This window comes from Chionomys nivalis, chromosome 14, assembly GCF_950005125.1.
Source record: "Chionomys nivalis chromosome 14, mChiNiv1.1, whole genome shotgun sequence".
In the NCBI taxonomy this organism is placed as follows: Eukaryota; Metazoa; Chordata; class Mammalia; order Rodentia; family Cricetidae; genus Chionomys; species Chionomys nivalis.
In genome coordinates, this window is record NC_080099.1 from 70,943,099 (window position 1) to 70,960,253 (window position 17,155).

A 17,155-nucleotide genomic window follows, 5' to 3' on the forward strand; every position below is an offset into this window, starting at 1 on the left:
GCATAGCTGGCGTTTCTTCTCAGGGATTCCTGGAGGGTTCCTGGCGAATAGGACTGGCTGGCACTGGCAGTTGCAAAGTCTTTACAATTTAGCTGTTGTGTGTGTTTTTGTATGTCACAAATGCATGCAGGATCCTAAAAATCAGAATAGTGCTGGATTCCCCAGAATTGGAATTACAGAGTGTTGTGAGCTGTCATGTGGGTGCTGGGAATTAAACCAGAGTCCTGTGCAAGAGAAGTCAGTGCTTTTAACTGCAGAGCCTTCTCTCCAGCCCCAACACTTGCAAAACCTTTTAAGGACAGAGTTACATGAGATGAGGGAATCTGCTTCAACAGTTAGCTTTTTTAAAGCTTTTAAAAATCTTTTAGATTGTCTCCAGAACCAGGTGCTGAGGCACCAGCCACACTGAGGGCTTTAACACCTGATCTGAGAAAGATAGGGAAGTTAAAATTGGGAGGAGAAACCCAAGCCACAGTCATTAGCCAGAGAATAATTGTGTGGATGCTGGAAACATCCAATGGTTACTTTTCAAATACATATGTTAGAATGAATGCATTAAACAGACAAAGTCCCAACCCGACTCACCTAATACAACCACACAAAATTCATTTCCTCTGATTTTCGATGCACAAATTGCTACGACATAATCCGGTAGTCTCTGATAGTGTTTGGTCTCACTGAGAAGCCTTAGTGTCTCTGAAATGCCCTCTGCCAGAGAGTTTTGGGTCACGATCACATGAACCATGTCTTGAGACACACTGGCAGCTAATCTAGCAAGCCAGGGGAGCTGTCCCGGTGACACGGGTGTACACGGAGCACCCATCTGCAGGGTTCGCTCTCTCACAGTAAATTCCTGCATGGCTTTCAGCATGATCTGCTCAAATTCTTCCCTGAGAGGTATCTGGTCAGGACCTATATTGAAGAGAAGTACAGCTAGAAGGGAGAAAACGTATAGTGCCTCACACCCAAAATTTCCTCTAAACCCACTACGCTCCAAACAGCAAGTGTGTGCTTTTATCTTGCAGAGATCCTAAGTCACAGCTCATGCGATTAGGAAACTCCCTTTTCACCTCTCTCTGGCCTCAGCTCTTAGAACTTAGGCTCTCTTCCCCTATCCTTTAATGATGTTCTTTTTCAAGGAGGATTATGCTAAGGTGAAAGACTGTTGCATGTCCTGGGAGGTGATCACTTCCCAACCTTGGAATCATAGATTCTGCTAATGACTAATAAAATGAGCCACACACTGGTGTATGATCAATTTTAGGTTCCATTCATTTTTTATGCATAGATACTTAAAATATTTTAATGTCTTCACCTAATTTTGACATTATTCATAAGAAAATGAATTATTTTCCCAATTTACATGTTACACAGCCTCCACCCTTCCCCAGACAGAATACTCCTGTCATCTCATTCTCCTCCTGTCCTCGGGATTGTTGAATATGACATCTGGCCCCTTTCCCCAGCCATAGTTAAGCTAAGCTGTCACTGATGACCTGTGGCCCTGGAATTAGAGGGATTTTGTTTCTATTGTCTTTAGAACAAAATCAGAAGGCATTCAAGTGGCACAAATCACCTAAGATTTCTACCTTTAGTTTAAATTAAAACCTAGGGGATATAGTGACTTGTTCTGCTTTTTCCCCTGGTGTGAATCAAGACTTGAAACTCAAGGGTTCCTGTCAGCAGGGGCCCACTCTTCATTGTCTGTGATCTGAGGCTGATCACTGGCTCTAACCCCAGGCTATAGCACAGAAGTGAGGATCTAGAAGACGTCTGCCAGGATCCCTCCCTCTGATGACACTTAAGTGGTCTCCTGGCCCTGCTCATTTCCATTTTTGGAAAGTAAGAAAATAAGGGACTTAATTATTATTTTTTAAAGACAAGTGAGATTATACAAAATAAAACAAAAAATAGAACACACTCCAAAAAATAAGTAATTTATATTGGAGAAGCCACTTTTCCAAGACTGGTTGAGAGAGAACGGAAACCTCATAGATAGCTGATTGTTTTCTGTACATAGAAGCAAGAAACAATAATGCTTACATCAAATTTGTTTCTGGCGCACGAGTGAGGCTCTGGATTTGATCCCAGGACACCACCCACCCAACCTAAAACATTCTTCCCAGCCCTACTCCTTGCTAGGCAGTGGTGAACAGCAGGGTTTTTGGCTTTGTTTTGAAATCAGTTGGGAGTCATTCAACCTCGATCTTCATTCAGCTTTAACAAATTGGAATCAGGGTTTGTAGCCACTACAGTGGCTGAATTTGTACCACAAAATGAAGACAAGGTGGTCATTTTTTATAACTTTCTTCTGTCGGAGCACATGACAAATGGAATGCAGGTGGCATGTCTCCGTTTCCTAGTGTCTTCCATGAAAACCTGAAAGGTTCAGCTGCCCTGTTTACAGTTGTGAGGGAATCCAGGGCAGACCAGGCGCTGGCAACACATTCTCTTGGGATATACAAAGAATCCATCAAAGGCATTTGGGAAAATAAAGTGGTATAGCATGCTCCCAGAATTCTTTGTAATCTTAAAACTCATTTGTAAAGTTTTGATCGAATTACTGTTAAGAAACAAAAAGTGGAGGGATCATGTGCTCAGGTTCAGACAGGAGACGATCTCTTAGGAGAACACATGGTCCCCACTTCTCCATCTCTGCACCAGGTTCAGACAGGAGACGATCTCTTAGGAGAACACATGGTCCCCACTTCTCCATGTCTGCACCAGGTTCAGACAGGAGACGATCTCTTAGGAGAACACATGGTCCCCACTTGTCCATCTCTGCACCAGGTTCAGACAGGAGACGATCTCTTAGAACACATGGTCCCCATCTTCTCCATCTCTATCACTCTCAGTTCTGGCTGGATTCTAGGAGCCCAGTAATGGTGACTTTCCCTGTGAGAGCTGTCTCCCTCAGCATCAGCTCCGATGGCTTTTCAGATGGAGCCACCACGGTAGGGAAGGACACGTTTCCAGCAGACCTGGAGCCACCTGGACTTGCTGATTCAATTATTTACTTCAAAAGGTTTTTCAGTTTGTGAAATAACAGAAAAAATTTTAAGTGGCTATTATAGAAAGTCCCTTTCTTTCCAAAGACTCTTGCTTTTCTCTTTCCCTGTCAATGTTCAGAGAAACAAAGTATTAAAGCTGTCATTTTAGAAGTTTGGATAACTTTAAAAAATGTCTATAATCTATGCATATGTGAAAATATATGCTTCTCAAAATTAGAGGGACAGAACAATTTTTAAAAGCATAACAGGACAACTTGTTGGGGGACAGCGAAGTCCCCACACACACCTAGGTGAAAGGAAGGAGAAGGGCAGGGGGGACAGAAGGATGGCGAGGGAGAGAGGAATGAGGTATTTATGCTATACACTAACATAAATATATTTTATATATGCATGAAATATATAAATTTTAATGCATGAAAGCAAAATTCTGGAGAGAGGTGATCCTGTAGAGCAGAAAAGAATCTTGTTTAAACCAGAAATATCTAAGCTAAGAGGTTTTTAGTAACTTGAAAGAAGATATTTTATTTTTTTCATGTGGTTTATTTAATTAACTAGGACACTGGTTTTCTTGGAAGGTTATTAAAGTTGAAAAGAAAAGACAGAATTCGGGCCTGCTTGCCTTACAGAAAGCAGGGCGCTCTGAAGTTCTGTTCTCTCTGGTTCTGGGGGTGTTTTTCAGATCTCGGAAGACAGTCCACAGTCCAAAGTAGGGAGATTTAAATTTATGACCCCAAAGGAGCCAGGACGAGGTGATTTTTATAATTGTTTTACTTATGAACAAGAACAGTTTTCAAGCTACAGGCTTATTATAAAGGCAGTTTTCATGGGAAACGTGGCTTTAAAACCCCTGTCAGGGTGGAGGCCATATCAAGGTGGAGCCCTCTGGGAAATGGCAGATCCTTGCCACTGCCGCTACAGGACACTGGAAAGGCTGCATCCGGCTCGCTGAACACTTTGCTCTTTAAATGCTATCCCAGGATTTTTGTGCTTTCTTAACGCTGCAGTACTTTGTAACATAAAAAAAAAAAAAAAAAAAAACTCATAAGAACATATAAAAATTTTTGTATAAAAATTTGCACCTCAAACATTTTCCTAAGCAAATCAATGGCGTGAAATCCCAGAGAGAATATAATTAGGCCGCTCACTGAAGTTTGCAAAATACAGGGCATTTCAATGTAAATGCTGCTGAGCCACCAGTGTTCTGCAGGGACTCACCTAGGTTCAGAGGTTCATGACCTTTGCTTCCCCCTTTCCTAAGGCCTTCCTTCCGAAAGGGTTAGGGCGCATCTTGAGACTCGACAGTAGGGGGAGCAATTTGTTTCTTTTATGACAAGCGTGGAGAAAAGGGAAGGAAAAAGTCAGAAGACTGGAAAGATGAGTCAGGCAGGCAGAGGAATTGAAAAGGACACAATACATTCCAAGAAAAACAAACAAACAGACAGTTTCAAAGGTTCCTAGTCCATGATTGTGGAGAACAACTTACCTAGCCGAACAAGGTACTGTATGGTCAGAAGGATCATGCTTTCCACACTCAGGAGCTGGGTGCTAGCCAACCCCAGCTGCTCCAGATCCTTGTTTTCCAGCTGGGGGATCTTGTAGCAATTCACCAGCAGAGGACTCACAACAATGTCACCAACATTTCCATAGAAATAGGGTAAAGTGCCATAGCCTGCCCCAAAAGAAACATGTCAGAAAGCACTTTTGAGTTCCAGTCAGGCACACCAGTTCAGCGAGACTCAAGGATGCTCAGAAAGCCTCTGCCCTCCGAGAAGGCCACCTTAGGGAATTCACCTGCATGCTACACATTCTATAGAAACTGAGGGGCCACTCCAGTTACATCCTGTTTTTCCACAGAAGGTTACTGTGAACACTATAGTTCTGCCACAGAGGATTTATGAGATGATAAATAGTTCCTGATCAACTTTCTTTTCAGATGAGAAAACAAATATGACAGCATTTCACTTTGCCAGTGTTCTGGGAGATGGGGGAAGTTAAGCCAAGCTCACTGATAAACCAGTGTTCTGCTAACGAGCAGTAAACACTTAGAGATCTCCTACTTATTTTTCTATATTAGTGTTTGTTTTTTTTTCAGACTTTTATGTGGATGGATATTTTGCCTGCATGTATGTCTGTGCACCGTGTGTGTCTGGTGTCCACAGAGTTCAGAAGAGGGTGTTAGATCCCCTGAAACGCTAGCTAAGGATGGTACTGGGAACTGACCGTGGGTTCCCTACAAAAGCAGCAAGTGCTTTCAACAACTTGTCTACCACTTTAGCCCCTATATTGGTGGGTTTTTTTATTAGTTTTTTTCTGAATGTCAGGGGATTCTTTAAAGTACCTTATATAATAGGAGACAAATCCATTGAGAAGGTACCTGCTTTGGTGGTGCAGTAAAGAGAGGCACCCCTCTATGCAAGACTTTCTTTCAAGACAGGGTTCCACTAAGTAGCTCTAGATAGAACTCAATAAGTAGCCCAGGTTAGCCTTGAACTCACAGAGACCTCCCATGTTGGGAGTAAGGGCATGTGCCACCACACCTGGCCTCTGTGAGACTTTCTAAAAGTCAAGTGTCAAAGGAACAAAGGGCCCACATTCCTCATCTTTCTAAGGCTTAGTTGCGTCATGTGGATGCCAAGAACCTCCCCAGCCATATGGAATTTAAACACTGGGATTCCCCCAATACTTCCAGTCCTAGGATCAGTGGATAGGGGGACCTGATAAAGCTTGAAGTAAAAACAGCCAAGTCAACAGAGTCAGGCCGGCACAGGAGCAGACAGTGACTCATGGAAGACACCCTGCCTGCTTTATCATGGAAAGAAAACAGCCAGTCTCCCTCTGGTCTAGACCTGCCTGCCTACGAGGCCTTCAGATATGGGTATGAAAGGTACTCACTTACTGGAGAATGTAAGAGTTGGAATCCTAGAATTTGGACTCCTAAACAACCTTCTACTTTCACGGACAGTCAGCAGTGGGGGAGGATGGCTCCGCAAAGATGCTGACTCACAGAGATAGATGGCCCAGGACGAGCCTGGTGTTCTGATGTGAGGCCTGTCAGTTGGCTTAGTTTGTTTCTTTGCTTTGAGGTTTGGCCCTATCCTCAATCTGTCTACTTTGAGCAGACTTCGGCATACAGCTCAAATCTCAGGGTCTGATGGTTTTCTAAGACCCTTCCAGACAGAGGTAAACCCCCTCTTCTAAGACTTCCTGAAGCTGTTGGCTGTGAAGCTCTACCCACTCTCATAGTCCAATGGGTCAGGATGTTATCCTCATGTAGAACTGTTGTTTCCTATCTCCCCACTGCACAGAGACTCTCGAAGGAAAAAGTTTTATTCTCAGCTTCAAACCAGATGCTTAATACTGCATGAAGGGACTGGCCAAGGAAAGCTGATACAATCAATAAAGACAAATACACATACTCATGGGTGTGTGAATGAACCCACACACCAGGGGCAGGAGACACAGGAGTCTAGACGATGGAATTCTTCTCCCTTACCTATCAGGATCACTGGTCTAACTCCTGAGTTACTCAGCAGGTTTTCAGGAATAATCACAGTTTCCCCTGCAGGGACAGGCCGAGGCTGGAGAATTCCAGTTAATGGGGTCTGTGGAACTGGGGTAGATAAGAGGGGCTCTGGAAAGAAAAGATGGTTTGACAAGAAAGATTATGCTTAGGGGCTAACTGGAAAACTTCAGAAGCCAATGCAGTTTTAATACTTAAGAAATTTTAGAACTCTAATAGTTTATTGTGTATGGTTCCTTTTTCACTTACATATACATTACAGAAAATTAGAAGAAAAACAGAGGTAAGAAAAATAAGTCACAATCATTTCACTGTGGATAACGACCACTGATGGCTTCTTCTAAGCAATCTTTTGGATTTGGCTGTGCAATTTATATTTACCATGCCCTAGTGACCAAAGGTGTGGTTTTCCATTACATGAAGCTGAAAACAGAAACACGTGACAGAGATACTCATTATTAATTATTTCTACCTGGAAGCAACTGTGGTAACATATTGCCGTAGTTCTTTGCATATGGGAGATTTTTTATCAGTTTTTAAAATTATTTAAGCAAATTAAAAAGGTTTTGGGGTGGGAGTACTTGCTACTGTCTACTTAGAAGGACAGGTAGACAAATGTTTGAACACTTAGCTGTGAACACCTTTGGTCACGGTCTGGTTAGTATGAAGAAGAGCCAGGTAACTCTGCCTATTATAGGCATAGACTAAGCCATGAAGCCAAAGTAATCAAGATGCATCATACAGAGAACAAACCCTAGAAGGCCAACTCTCACACCACTGCTGACAAATCAAGTCCAAATGTGCCCGTGGTGGTGACGTTGTTTGCATCAGACCCAATACAACAAATGTATACATATTTACAACAAACTGTATACAACCAATGACAATGCTAAGATCAGCTGTGATAGTACATGAACTTACAGGGAAGGACTATGTTATGGAGACAAAATATTAACTATCACTATCAATACCCTTACATAATACTACTAATCACAATAATTGATGGAGGGCATTTACCTTCAAATGATAATGGCAGGAACAGAACTTATCTCTGCTAATAAAAGAGAAACATTTAACTATATCTTCAGTTAAAATCTTACCAGTTCTTGAAAGAGGGCGAACTGTGGGAACAGGCACAACTAGAGCAGGTTGGGAGACGGGCGACCCCGGATACCATCCCCGGTGTCGTTTCTTTGGTGGGCCAGAAATGAACATATTAGCTGAAAACAAAAAGGAAACACAGTTTTGTCTGCAGCAATGTGATGTGGGAGGTTCCTTTGGGGCATAAGCTAGCCAGGCAGCCGGGAACCAGGTGGCAGGAATGCAGCCCGCAAGGGATCATAGGGTCTTTGCCTTGATCTGCTAAGAGGACCCAAGTCACTGTCCTACCGGCAATGGCAGAGTTGAAAAAAGTCACGCTAACAATTCAACACCACACTAATAACTGCAACCATGTGCTGTTTTACATGCTACAATTTATACAGATTATTTGATTCTATTGACATCTCTGTTAAGTAACGGGGAAAATCTACTTGGTAAATGAAAAAAAAAGTATCTCGTGTCATATAAATCTTTTCAAATAGAGTTTTGTGCTTTGGTAAGTAAAAGATGTGAGTTTTCAAGGTTCTTCACTATAATTTTGATTAAACACTTATTTCCCAGTTAGTTTTAACCACATAGAATCATCAAGACATTTAACAGTTAAGCAAGTTTAAGCAAAGGGAAGGCTCTACAATGTGTGTTTGGATAATTAACTGTTGAAATATCTGTAGCTCTGGGCTAACGGAATGCTTTAGTTGGTAAAGTGCCACACAAACATGAGGACCTGAGAATAACCTTCAGAATCAATCTTAAAAAAAGCCAAGCTCAAAGGTTCATGCCTCAAAATCAATGCTGTGCCAACCAGAGGATCCTGGGGATCACTGAACCTATGGACTCTGAGCTCAGCCAGAGACCCCGTCTCAGAGGATAATGTGGAGTGCTACAGGGGAAGACACTCAATGTAGACTTTCAGTCTCCACTCACTTGTAAGTAAGTACACAGCTCCCCCCTCTCTCTCCTCTCTTTCCCCCTCCTCTCTCTCTCTCTCCTCTCCCTTCTCTCTCCTCTCTCTCTCTCCCCTCTTTCTCCTCTTTCTCTCCTCTCCCTCCCTCTCTCCCTCTCTCTCCTCTCTCTCTGCTCTCTCTCCTTTCTCCCCTCTCTCCCTCCCTCTTCCCTCTTTCTCTTCCTCTCTCCTCTCTCATCTCCCTCCCACTCTTTCTCCTCTCTTTCATCCCCTTTCCCCCTCTCTCCCCTCTCTCTTCTTCTCTCTCCTCTCTCTCCCTCTCTCTTCTTTATCTCCCTCCTTTCCCTCCCTCCCTCTCCTCTCTTTCTCCCTTTCTCTCCCCTGTCTCTCCTTCCTCTCTCTCCCCCATCTCTCTCTCCTCTCTCCCTCCCTCCCTCTCTCTCTCCCCCTCATCTTTCTCTCTCTCCCTCCCTCTCTTTCTCCCCCTCTCTCTCCTCTCTCTTTCTCTCTCCCTCCCCCTCTCTCTCCTCTCTCTCTCTCCTCTCTCTTTCTCTCCCCCCCCTCTCTCATACACACACACACACACACACACACACACACACACACACACACTCAGAGTACCTTGGTCTATGGATGTGTAGGTAGGTCTTGGTGACAAAGAGTAGTTCCCGGAGTGAGATGGCATGGAACTGGATGTGCCATTCTTCCCTCCATGGCTGCTGGTCCCATTGGCTGCTTCTGTAGAGCAAAAAAACAGCATTTTAGACCAGAGGTTTGGAGGATACTGTGAAGCAGCAGACATCTGGTAAACCTCACACTTGAGGATTCATGGAAACTACACAGACAGTTGTAGGGATATAGCCCCACCCATTGGGGGCGTGTTCGCCTCGGGCTAATGTTTACAGATAAATCTGCCGGGCATGATCCCAGCAGCCCCTTTTTCTTTTGCTCCGCTGCGGGAACCTGTGGTCCTGTAAGTCTATTTCCTTATTAAAGCTGTATATATCTATATAATCTGTCTGCATTCATTCACACTGCCACAGACAGTACTCAGCCTGGTTGCATAAAACCAACTACAACTGTTAGAGCAATCAGCTTCATTAAACTTAACTGTCAGATAAGAAAATGACTGGAATAAATTAAAAAACTAGGTGTACCCAAAAATAGTTTCCTGGGACCCTGAGAAATCTTTTAGAATTTTTTTGAAGAAGTCTTTGGAGATAGTAGGTAAATATGAGGGAAAATTTAATAGAATTTAACTCTACTTCATGGAAAATTCCAAACATACAAAAGGAGAGAGAACGGTACACTGCATATATATGCACCCACTGCCAAGGTCCAGCATTGGTCTCACGCAGCCACCTGTCTTGCTCATCACACTCTGACCTGCTTCCTGGCACAGATGCACAGTGCTCTGTTTAGTCAGAAGCAACCTAGCCAGCTATAATTTCACTGATAAGCACTTCTATAGATATTGTTAAAAGAACCTTTAAAATAAATTTGCAATAAAATTATTATACTTAAAATCAATAGTGATTAATAATTTAATATAATCAAATATCCCACCAGTATTCTAAACTTTCTCAGTTACCTCAGAAATAGTTTAAAGAAATTAAAAAAAGAACTTTATGTTTGAATTTAGGTGACCTATATTTCAGGTTTTTTTAAAAAAATACAAGATTAACTTTTATTATTTTTAATGTGTGTGTGTGTGTGTCCCTATGTGCACTACATATGTCCAAAGAGAGACTGGATACCCTGGAGCTGAAGTTATAGGCAGATGTGAGCTAGCTGCTGTGGGCCCTGGGAACTGAACTCAGGTCCTCTGACTAAGACATCTCCGCTCTCGCCCACAGAGTCGTCTCTCCAGCCGCCTTAGATTCTGTCGTCTAAAGGAATTTCTTTTCTTTTAAACAAATACTTCTTGGGATTGTTTTCCTTCTGAAAAGTCTTGAAGAATTTGCTGACTCAATGTTCCTAGTGTCTCTGAATGCCCACGTGCCCACTGTATTTCCAATAAACTAATTGTTAGAGGCCTAGTCAAATTCATACTTATTTTGCTTTTTGCAAAAGAATCTCAAAGGCAGCTGTAAATGTCCACCAGGAAGCAGAAAGTGGACAGTTTTCCTCTCTTTTGAGGATGTTAGGAACAATTTGTAGGGATTCAGAATTTGTCATCCTAACTCTTTTTTATTAAAGTTTCATTTTTAGGGTCCAGGTGCGGTGGCACTTGCTTTTAATCCCAGCACTCAGGAGGCAGAGGCCGGTGGGTCTCTGAGTTTGAGGCCAGCCTGGTCTACAAAGTGAGTTCCAGGATAGTCAGAACTGCTACACAGAGAAATCATATCTCAAAATAAAAATAAGTAAACAAATTTTCATTTTCATTTTTAATTATGTGTCTATGTGTGGGCTTGTGCATATGCATGTGGTAACCACAGAGTCTAGAAGAAGCCATCAGATTCCCTGTATTGGAATTATAGGCAGTTGTGAGTTGCCTGTGGTAGGTCTGGGAGCCAAACTCCCATCCCTTACCAGAAGCACCATGAATTCTTTTTGTTAGTTTATTTGTTTGTTTTTTAAGACAGGTTTTTCTGTGTAGTCTGACTGTTCTGAAACTAGCTCAGTAGACCAGGCCTCGAACTCATGGACATTGACCTTCCTCTGCCTCCTGAGTGCTGGAATAAAGGTGTGTGCCACCACTGCCTGACTAGCAGCATGCATTCTTAACTGCTGAGCTTAATTCTTGCATTATGGAGTCAACTGGATGATTTTAGTAACAACCTTGATTACTGATCTATCACTTCATTAATTTTTTTCACCACTGTGAAAACTTGACTTTAGTTTTTCATAACTAAAATCTAACTAGGAGGTAAATACTGCAAGAGTCGCTGGGCTGGAGTAAAAATCGTGGCAGGTTCTGTCAACAGTTGTGTCTAACTTTTGGAACATGTCCCAGAATGACCGGTCTCTGTCTTACCATTTCTTCTCCTTAAGCTCTGGATTTTTCTAGGATTCATCCTTCATTCATAGTCTGCCTCATCAGGTATCTTTCAGGGCTGATATTAGCCTTGGTGGTTTCATGACATGTTGGTAAAGCCCTCAAGGCACACGCCTTTAATCCCAGCACTCAGGAGGCAGAAGCAGGCAGATCTCTGTGAGTTCTAGGCCAGCCTGGTCTACATAGCAAGTTCCAGGACAGGGTCCAAAGATACACAGAGAAACCCTGTCATGAAAAGCAAGCAAGCAAGCAAACAAACAAAGGAAAAAGAAAGAGAAAAAGGAAAAAAAGAGAGAGAGAGAAAAGATCTTCTTGTAAGTCTATCACCTTCACTGGATTATGAGACATTTGGGGTCAGGCATTATTTTTTTTTTTTTTATAACCTCAGGTGCTAGTCACAGCAGGAGCACAAGAAATGTTTGTTGAACGAAATCAAACTCTAGTCTTCTGTGAACAAAATGTCATTTTGACTCTTCTGGTTGGAGCCCAGAGAGAGCAAAGCTTTGTCCAGTATTGCATTACTCTAGGCAGTTCCACGACATCTTTGTAGAAGGAGTGTCGGAGTGTTGGCTTTGTCAATTAAAGTTCACACAAGTCATTTGCTGTTTGCCAAAAAAAAAAAAAAAAAAAAAAAAAAAGTAGTAAGGAAGGAAAACATCACCTGCAGCAAAAGTCTTTCCTACGACCTGCAAAGATAAAGGCAGTGGTTTCACAACATTCTTATTCCGGGTCAGGTCCTGAGCGCCACTTAAATTGATTGCAGAATTAGCTCGACTGAGAGCCGGCGAATCTTTAAAATGAGAAAGGTTGTTTAAGTTAGCAAGCATTTATATATGCAGGAAGAAAGTTAATTTGGCATGGGTGAGCTGAGAAAGCAAGAGGGAGGGTTTAGCTTCTTCTTGGAACTATTGAGGTGCTTTAGAAAGGTCAATTTCTATGAATTCAGGTTTATTTATTTTCTACTTAACAAAAATGTACTAGGTGTTAGGTGTTACTGTAAGTACTTCAAATATATTAATTCACTTGATCCCCATAATACATTAGCTGGTCAAACTCAGATGACCTGTCATTGGGTTCATATCTATGTTCCATATCTAAATTATGCCCACGATTCCTTCAAAAACACATTTTAATGAGATATAGCCATCTCTGTACAGATAAATTTTTTCTGTGTGTCCATGCTTGTATGCAGTCATATGTGTATAAATATATATGTGTATAAGAATATGCATGTGCACATGTGTGCATGCATGTGTGGAGGAAAGAAGTCATGTCAGGTATCTACCTCAATTGTTGTATACTAGTTTTTGAGACAGGGTTTCACTGACCCTGGAGCTAATTGATTTGGCTGATTGCTAGTGAGCCTCACAGGGGTGCTCCTGGGTATGCTTTCCCAGCCCTGGATTTACAAGTGCTAGGGTGTTTGCCTGTAATACAAGCATGTGCGAGGGTGACACACAAGAATTGCTAATTCAAGGCCAGCCTAGGATAGATGGTAACTCCAAAAAAATGGGTGGGCCTCCCTGCTTTCTAGCTCAGTATCAGAAGGTGCTGAGCCAACTGTCAAGGGAGAGAAGCCACCAGCCATTTCACCCAGCAGTGAACCCCGAGAGTCACAGTGATGATCAGCATGATGGGGAACGCCATGGGTGCAATAGCAGTATGAATGCTATGGGGATAGCCAGCTGCCTTCTGTGTGGATGTAAGGCTACACACACAGGAACTGCGTGGTACTGCCAACCTGACAGAGACCCATGGCTAGGGAGCTCTCAGTCCTCATCAAAGACCCCTCTGTGACACAGAAACTCACAACTGGTCAAAGCAGAGAAAGTCTGTGGAGTAGTCAGTCAGAATGGAAAGGCTGTTCCCATGTCGCTCCCCAAAAAGAAAAAAGGGGAATATCATGGGAGAAGGGATGGGAAAGCTGTGCGGCCAGAGGCTTAGGCAGGCCTGGGTGTCTCCTGGGTATGGCAGAACTCGAACTCACAGCAGCTGCAGCCACATAGGCCTAAAATCATCACAAATGGAAAGGGGTTCATGAGCTCCCACCCTAGCTGAGGAACTATAGGTAGCTGATGGCTGCTAGGGGAGGAGAGTCGCTGGTAGGGCTGCCATACTATGGAGGACAGACATGAGTACAGGGCAGAGCAAAGAGAAAAAGATTAGCTGGGCGGTGGTGGCACACCCTTTAATCCCAGCACTCAGGAGGCAAAGACAGGTAGATCTCTGTGAGTTTGAGACCAGCCTGGTCTACATGAGCTAGTTCCAGGACAGTCTCCAAAGCTACAGAGAAACCCTGTCTCAACCCCCCCCCCCCAAAAAATAGAGAGAGACTCTGATGTTGGGAGGAGCCAGAGGGGTAAGGACTGTACCCAAAGGCAGGTAAGGGGAAGAGTGGGGGATGAATGTGATCAAAATGTAGTATATGCACATAATAAATCCTCAAAGAATCAATGAAAATATGATATTTTAAAAGGGTGTTGGTGCAGGGGGATGGCTCAGGAGACACAGTGGGCAATGACAAACATGAAGACCTGGGGTCAGGTCTCTAGCACTCATGCAAACAGCTGAACTTGTTGGCATACACACAATAAAATACAGTGAACTGTTATAAAGTATGTAGCATCTAAATTTATTGACTATATTTAGTGTGATCATTCAGTGTTAAGTCATATTTATAAAAGTTTTAAAATTATAACTGAATAAGTATACAAAAGAAGTAAAAATGTATACTATAAAATATTAAAGAAAACTAAATAGTCAGGCAGTGGTGGTACACACCTTTAATTCCAGCACTTGGGAGGCAGAGGCAGGCAGATCTCCGAGTTACAGTACAGTACAGCCTGATTTACAGAGTGAGTCCAGAATAGCCAGGGTTACACAGAGAAACTCTGTCTCAAAAAAAAAAAAAAAAAAAAAAAAAAAAAGACTAACAACAAAAACAAAAGACAAAAACAACAAAAAAGCCCCCCTCCAAAAAAAAACTAGTAAATGAAAAGATACAGTGTGCTCATGGAGCAGATGACTTGGTAATGATGAGATAGCACTGCCTAAGTGTTCTGAGAGTTTCCAGCAAGCTATACCAATATTCCAACCTGCTTCTTCCTAGAAATTAGCCAGCCAGTCCTAACATTCACATGGAAACACAAGGGACTCAAGGAAATCAAAATAATTTATAAACAGAATTGCAAAGCTAGAGAACTTAACTTTCCCATGTCAGAACCTCATAACTATATACATGAGGTATTGGCACAGGATGCACATATAAGATAATTCCACTTAAAGTCTTCATATAAACTCTTTGATTTTATGATTAATTGAATGTTGACAAGAGTGTTAAAAAATTCACTGGATAAGAAAACAATTTTTTTCAGCCATTAGTTTGGGGATAACTGCATAGTCCTAAATAATGGTCCTCAACAGACACATCATACACAAAAATTAACTTAAAATGGATTTAAATGTAATAGCTGGGATCTCTGTGAGTTGTAGGCCTACTAGGGTGACATAGTGAGGCCCTGTCTCTAAAAATATATAATAGCTACATGTAATAGCTAAAGCTACGACACGTCACAAAATACAGAAGTGATGCTCTTGACCTTGAATTATGTAATGTTTCTTAGGTAGGAGCCAAGACCATAAGTGACAAAAGAAAACAGAAATGATTTGGATTTCATCAAAACAGAAAAAACCTTGTGCTCCAAAGCACATAATCATAGCTGGGTATGGTGGTGCACACCTTGGGGGGGATATCTGTAGAATGGGAGAAACCTTTGCAAAAGATTTATGCCCCCAAATATATAAAGTCTTCATTAATCTATAAAAACATAAACAGCCAAAAATTGGCCAAATGAATTATATAAGCATTTCTTAACACACACTCACACACACACACACACACACACACACACACCACACAGTCAATAAGCATGTGAAAAACAGTTAAACTGGGCTGTGGTGGTGCATGCCTTTAATTCCAGCACTCTGGAGACAGAGGCAGGTGGATCCCTGAGTTCAAGGCCAGTCAGTTCTACAGTCAGGGCCACACAGAGAAACACTGCCTTGAAAAAACAATAACAAAACAAAAACAAAAATAGGAAGAAACAAAACTGCTAAACCTAACTAGAAACTAGAGGAGTGCAAATGAAAACTACAGTGAGAATTGCCGCCTCTGAGAACACTCGGACACAGTAACAGGAGTGAAGGAAGCAGCCCCGACTCAACACTGGACCCTTGCTTGTGCAAGTACAAAAGGGGGCAGCCTTGCTGACAAATGGTTCCTCCACTCCTCCGTTAACGTGTGACCCTGAACTCTCCCAGGCATGAAATGAAAGAGAAGTGAAAACACACGTCTAAGAAACTGCACGTGAATGTCCACAGCAGAATTGTCTTCATTTGATTGGTTGACTGATTTCTGGCTGAGAATTTAACATCCTACCATGAAGTCCTCCTGTGAGCTCCACTAATATTTCCAGAAGTCTCTACGTTAACATAAATACCCACTAACTGATAAATGCATAAACAAATTTCAGGGTTTTTTTTAGACAACAGAATATTATTTATCGGGGAGGGAACGGATCATCAGCAAATGCTACAAATGAGTCAAATGAAAGACAATTGGTAAATGTCAATAAAATGCCCTAAGTATAGAATGAGCAGAAACAGAAGGCAGACTTGGGGCTGCTCGTGGGTGAGGAGGGGTTAAGTAAGGATTTTGAGAGTTCTTCTCGGGGTGGGCACCGAGGCAGGAGGACCAAGAGTTTCCCAAGCTTTATCTGAGATCATGTACCAATAACTCACTACATCCATAGACTTGCAAACTTTTAATGGCTGAATTGTATGGTATATAAATTACACCTCAATATCAATAAAGCCATTATTCAAAAATTCTGCAAGTACTTCCCCAATATAAATAAATCTTAAAAAAAAAACACTGGAAGCAAAAATTATAAGGTAAAGGAAACTCATGTAAGTGACAGCATGGCCAGTAGAATCCGGAGAGAACATGGCTACTGCCTGCTGTCCTGGTCTCTCTGCTCCGTCTTTCACGTCAGCAGGCATCCCAGTGGACTGTGCCCTGTAAACTCACTCTCTTGGAGAAAGACTCCTGCAAGTTCACATCTGGTTCTTCAAGGCCATGAAGGGCTCTGGATCCTGTAAAGCACTCCAGAGCTGTGAGGAGTACAGTGCCTGCATCCATGAACAGAGCTCCAGGGCCTCCCATCTCTAGAAGACAATTCTGGAAGGCCTTCTGCATGCTTCTTAATGAATCTGACAGACCCGAGCCCTCCTGGGTCCTAACAATCAGAGAAAACATACTCTTACCCTGGCTTACTCCTGTTTCCAGGGATCGCTTCCCAAATAAAAAATAACACTCATGTTCTTCAGCTCTGACTCTATTAGGATCCAAACCATATCAACAATTTTAAAAAAGGAAAAGGCAAACAATACAAACAGACTATATAAAAGTTAAATAGCTTAAGTGAGTCAGTGTCAGGATAAGGGAAATGTAAGTCAGAACCACACTCAGATATCACTATTCCCATCAGAGTGACACAGATCTAAAGATTTTCATAACTAACTCCTTCAGCACATACAAACTGCCACGACACAGTTCAGTC

At 42.3% G+C, this 17,155-nt stretch overlaps 1 protein-coding gene across 1 annotated transcript in view; it reads right to left on the reverse strand.

Moving 5' to 3' along the window:
• Positions 1–17,155, reverse strand: part of Greb1l (GREB1 like retinoic acid receptor coactivator) — a 262,261-nt gene that overhangs the window by 60,952 nt on the left and 184,154 nt on the right. The window contains exons 8-13 of the mRNA XM_057789098.1: positions 12,196–12,324; positions 9,158–9,274; positions 7,632–7,751; positions 6,505–6,642; positions 4,495–4,680; positions 586–912 (exon numbers count right to left, since the gene is read on the reverse strand). Coding sequence (XP_057645081.1) covers positions 586–912; positions 4,495–4,680; positions 6,505–6,642; positions 7,632–7,751; positions 9,158–9,274; positions 12,196–12,324 — 1,017 coding nt within the window. The remainder of the gene's footprint in view (positions 1–585; positions 913–4,494; positions 4,681–6,504; positions 6,643–7,631; positions 7,752–9,157; positions 9,275–12,195; positions 12,325–17,155) is intronic.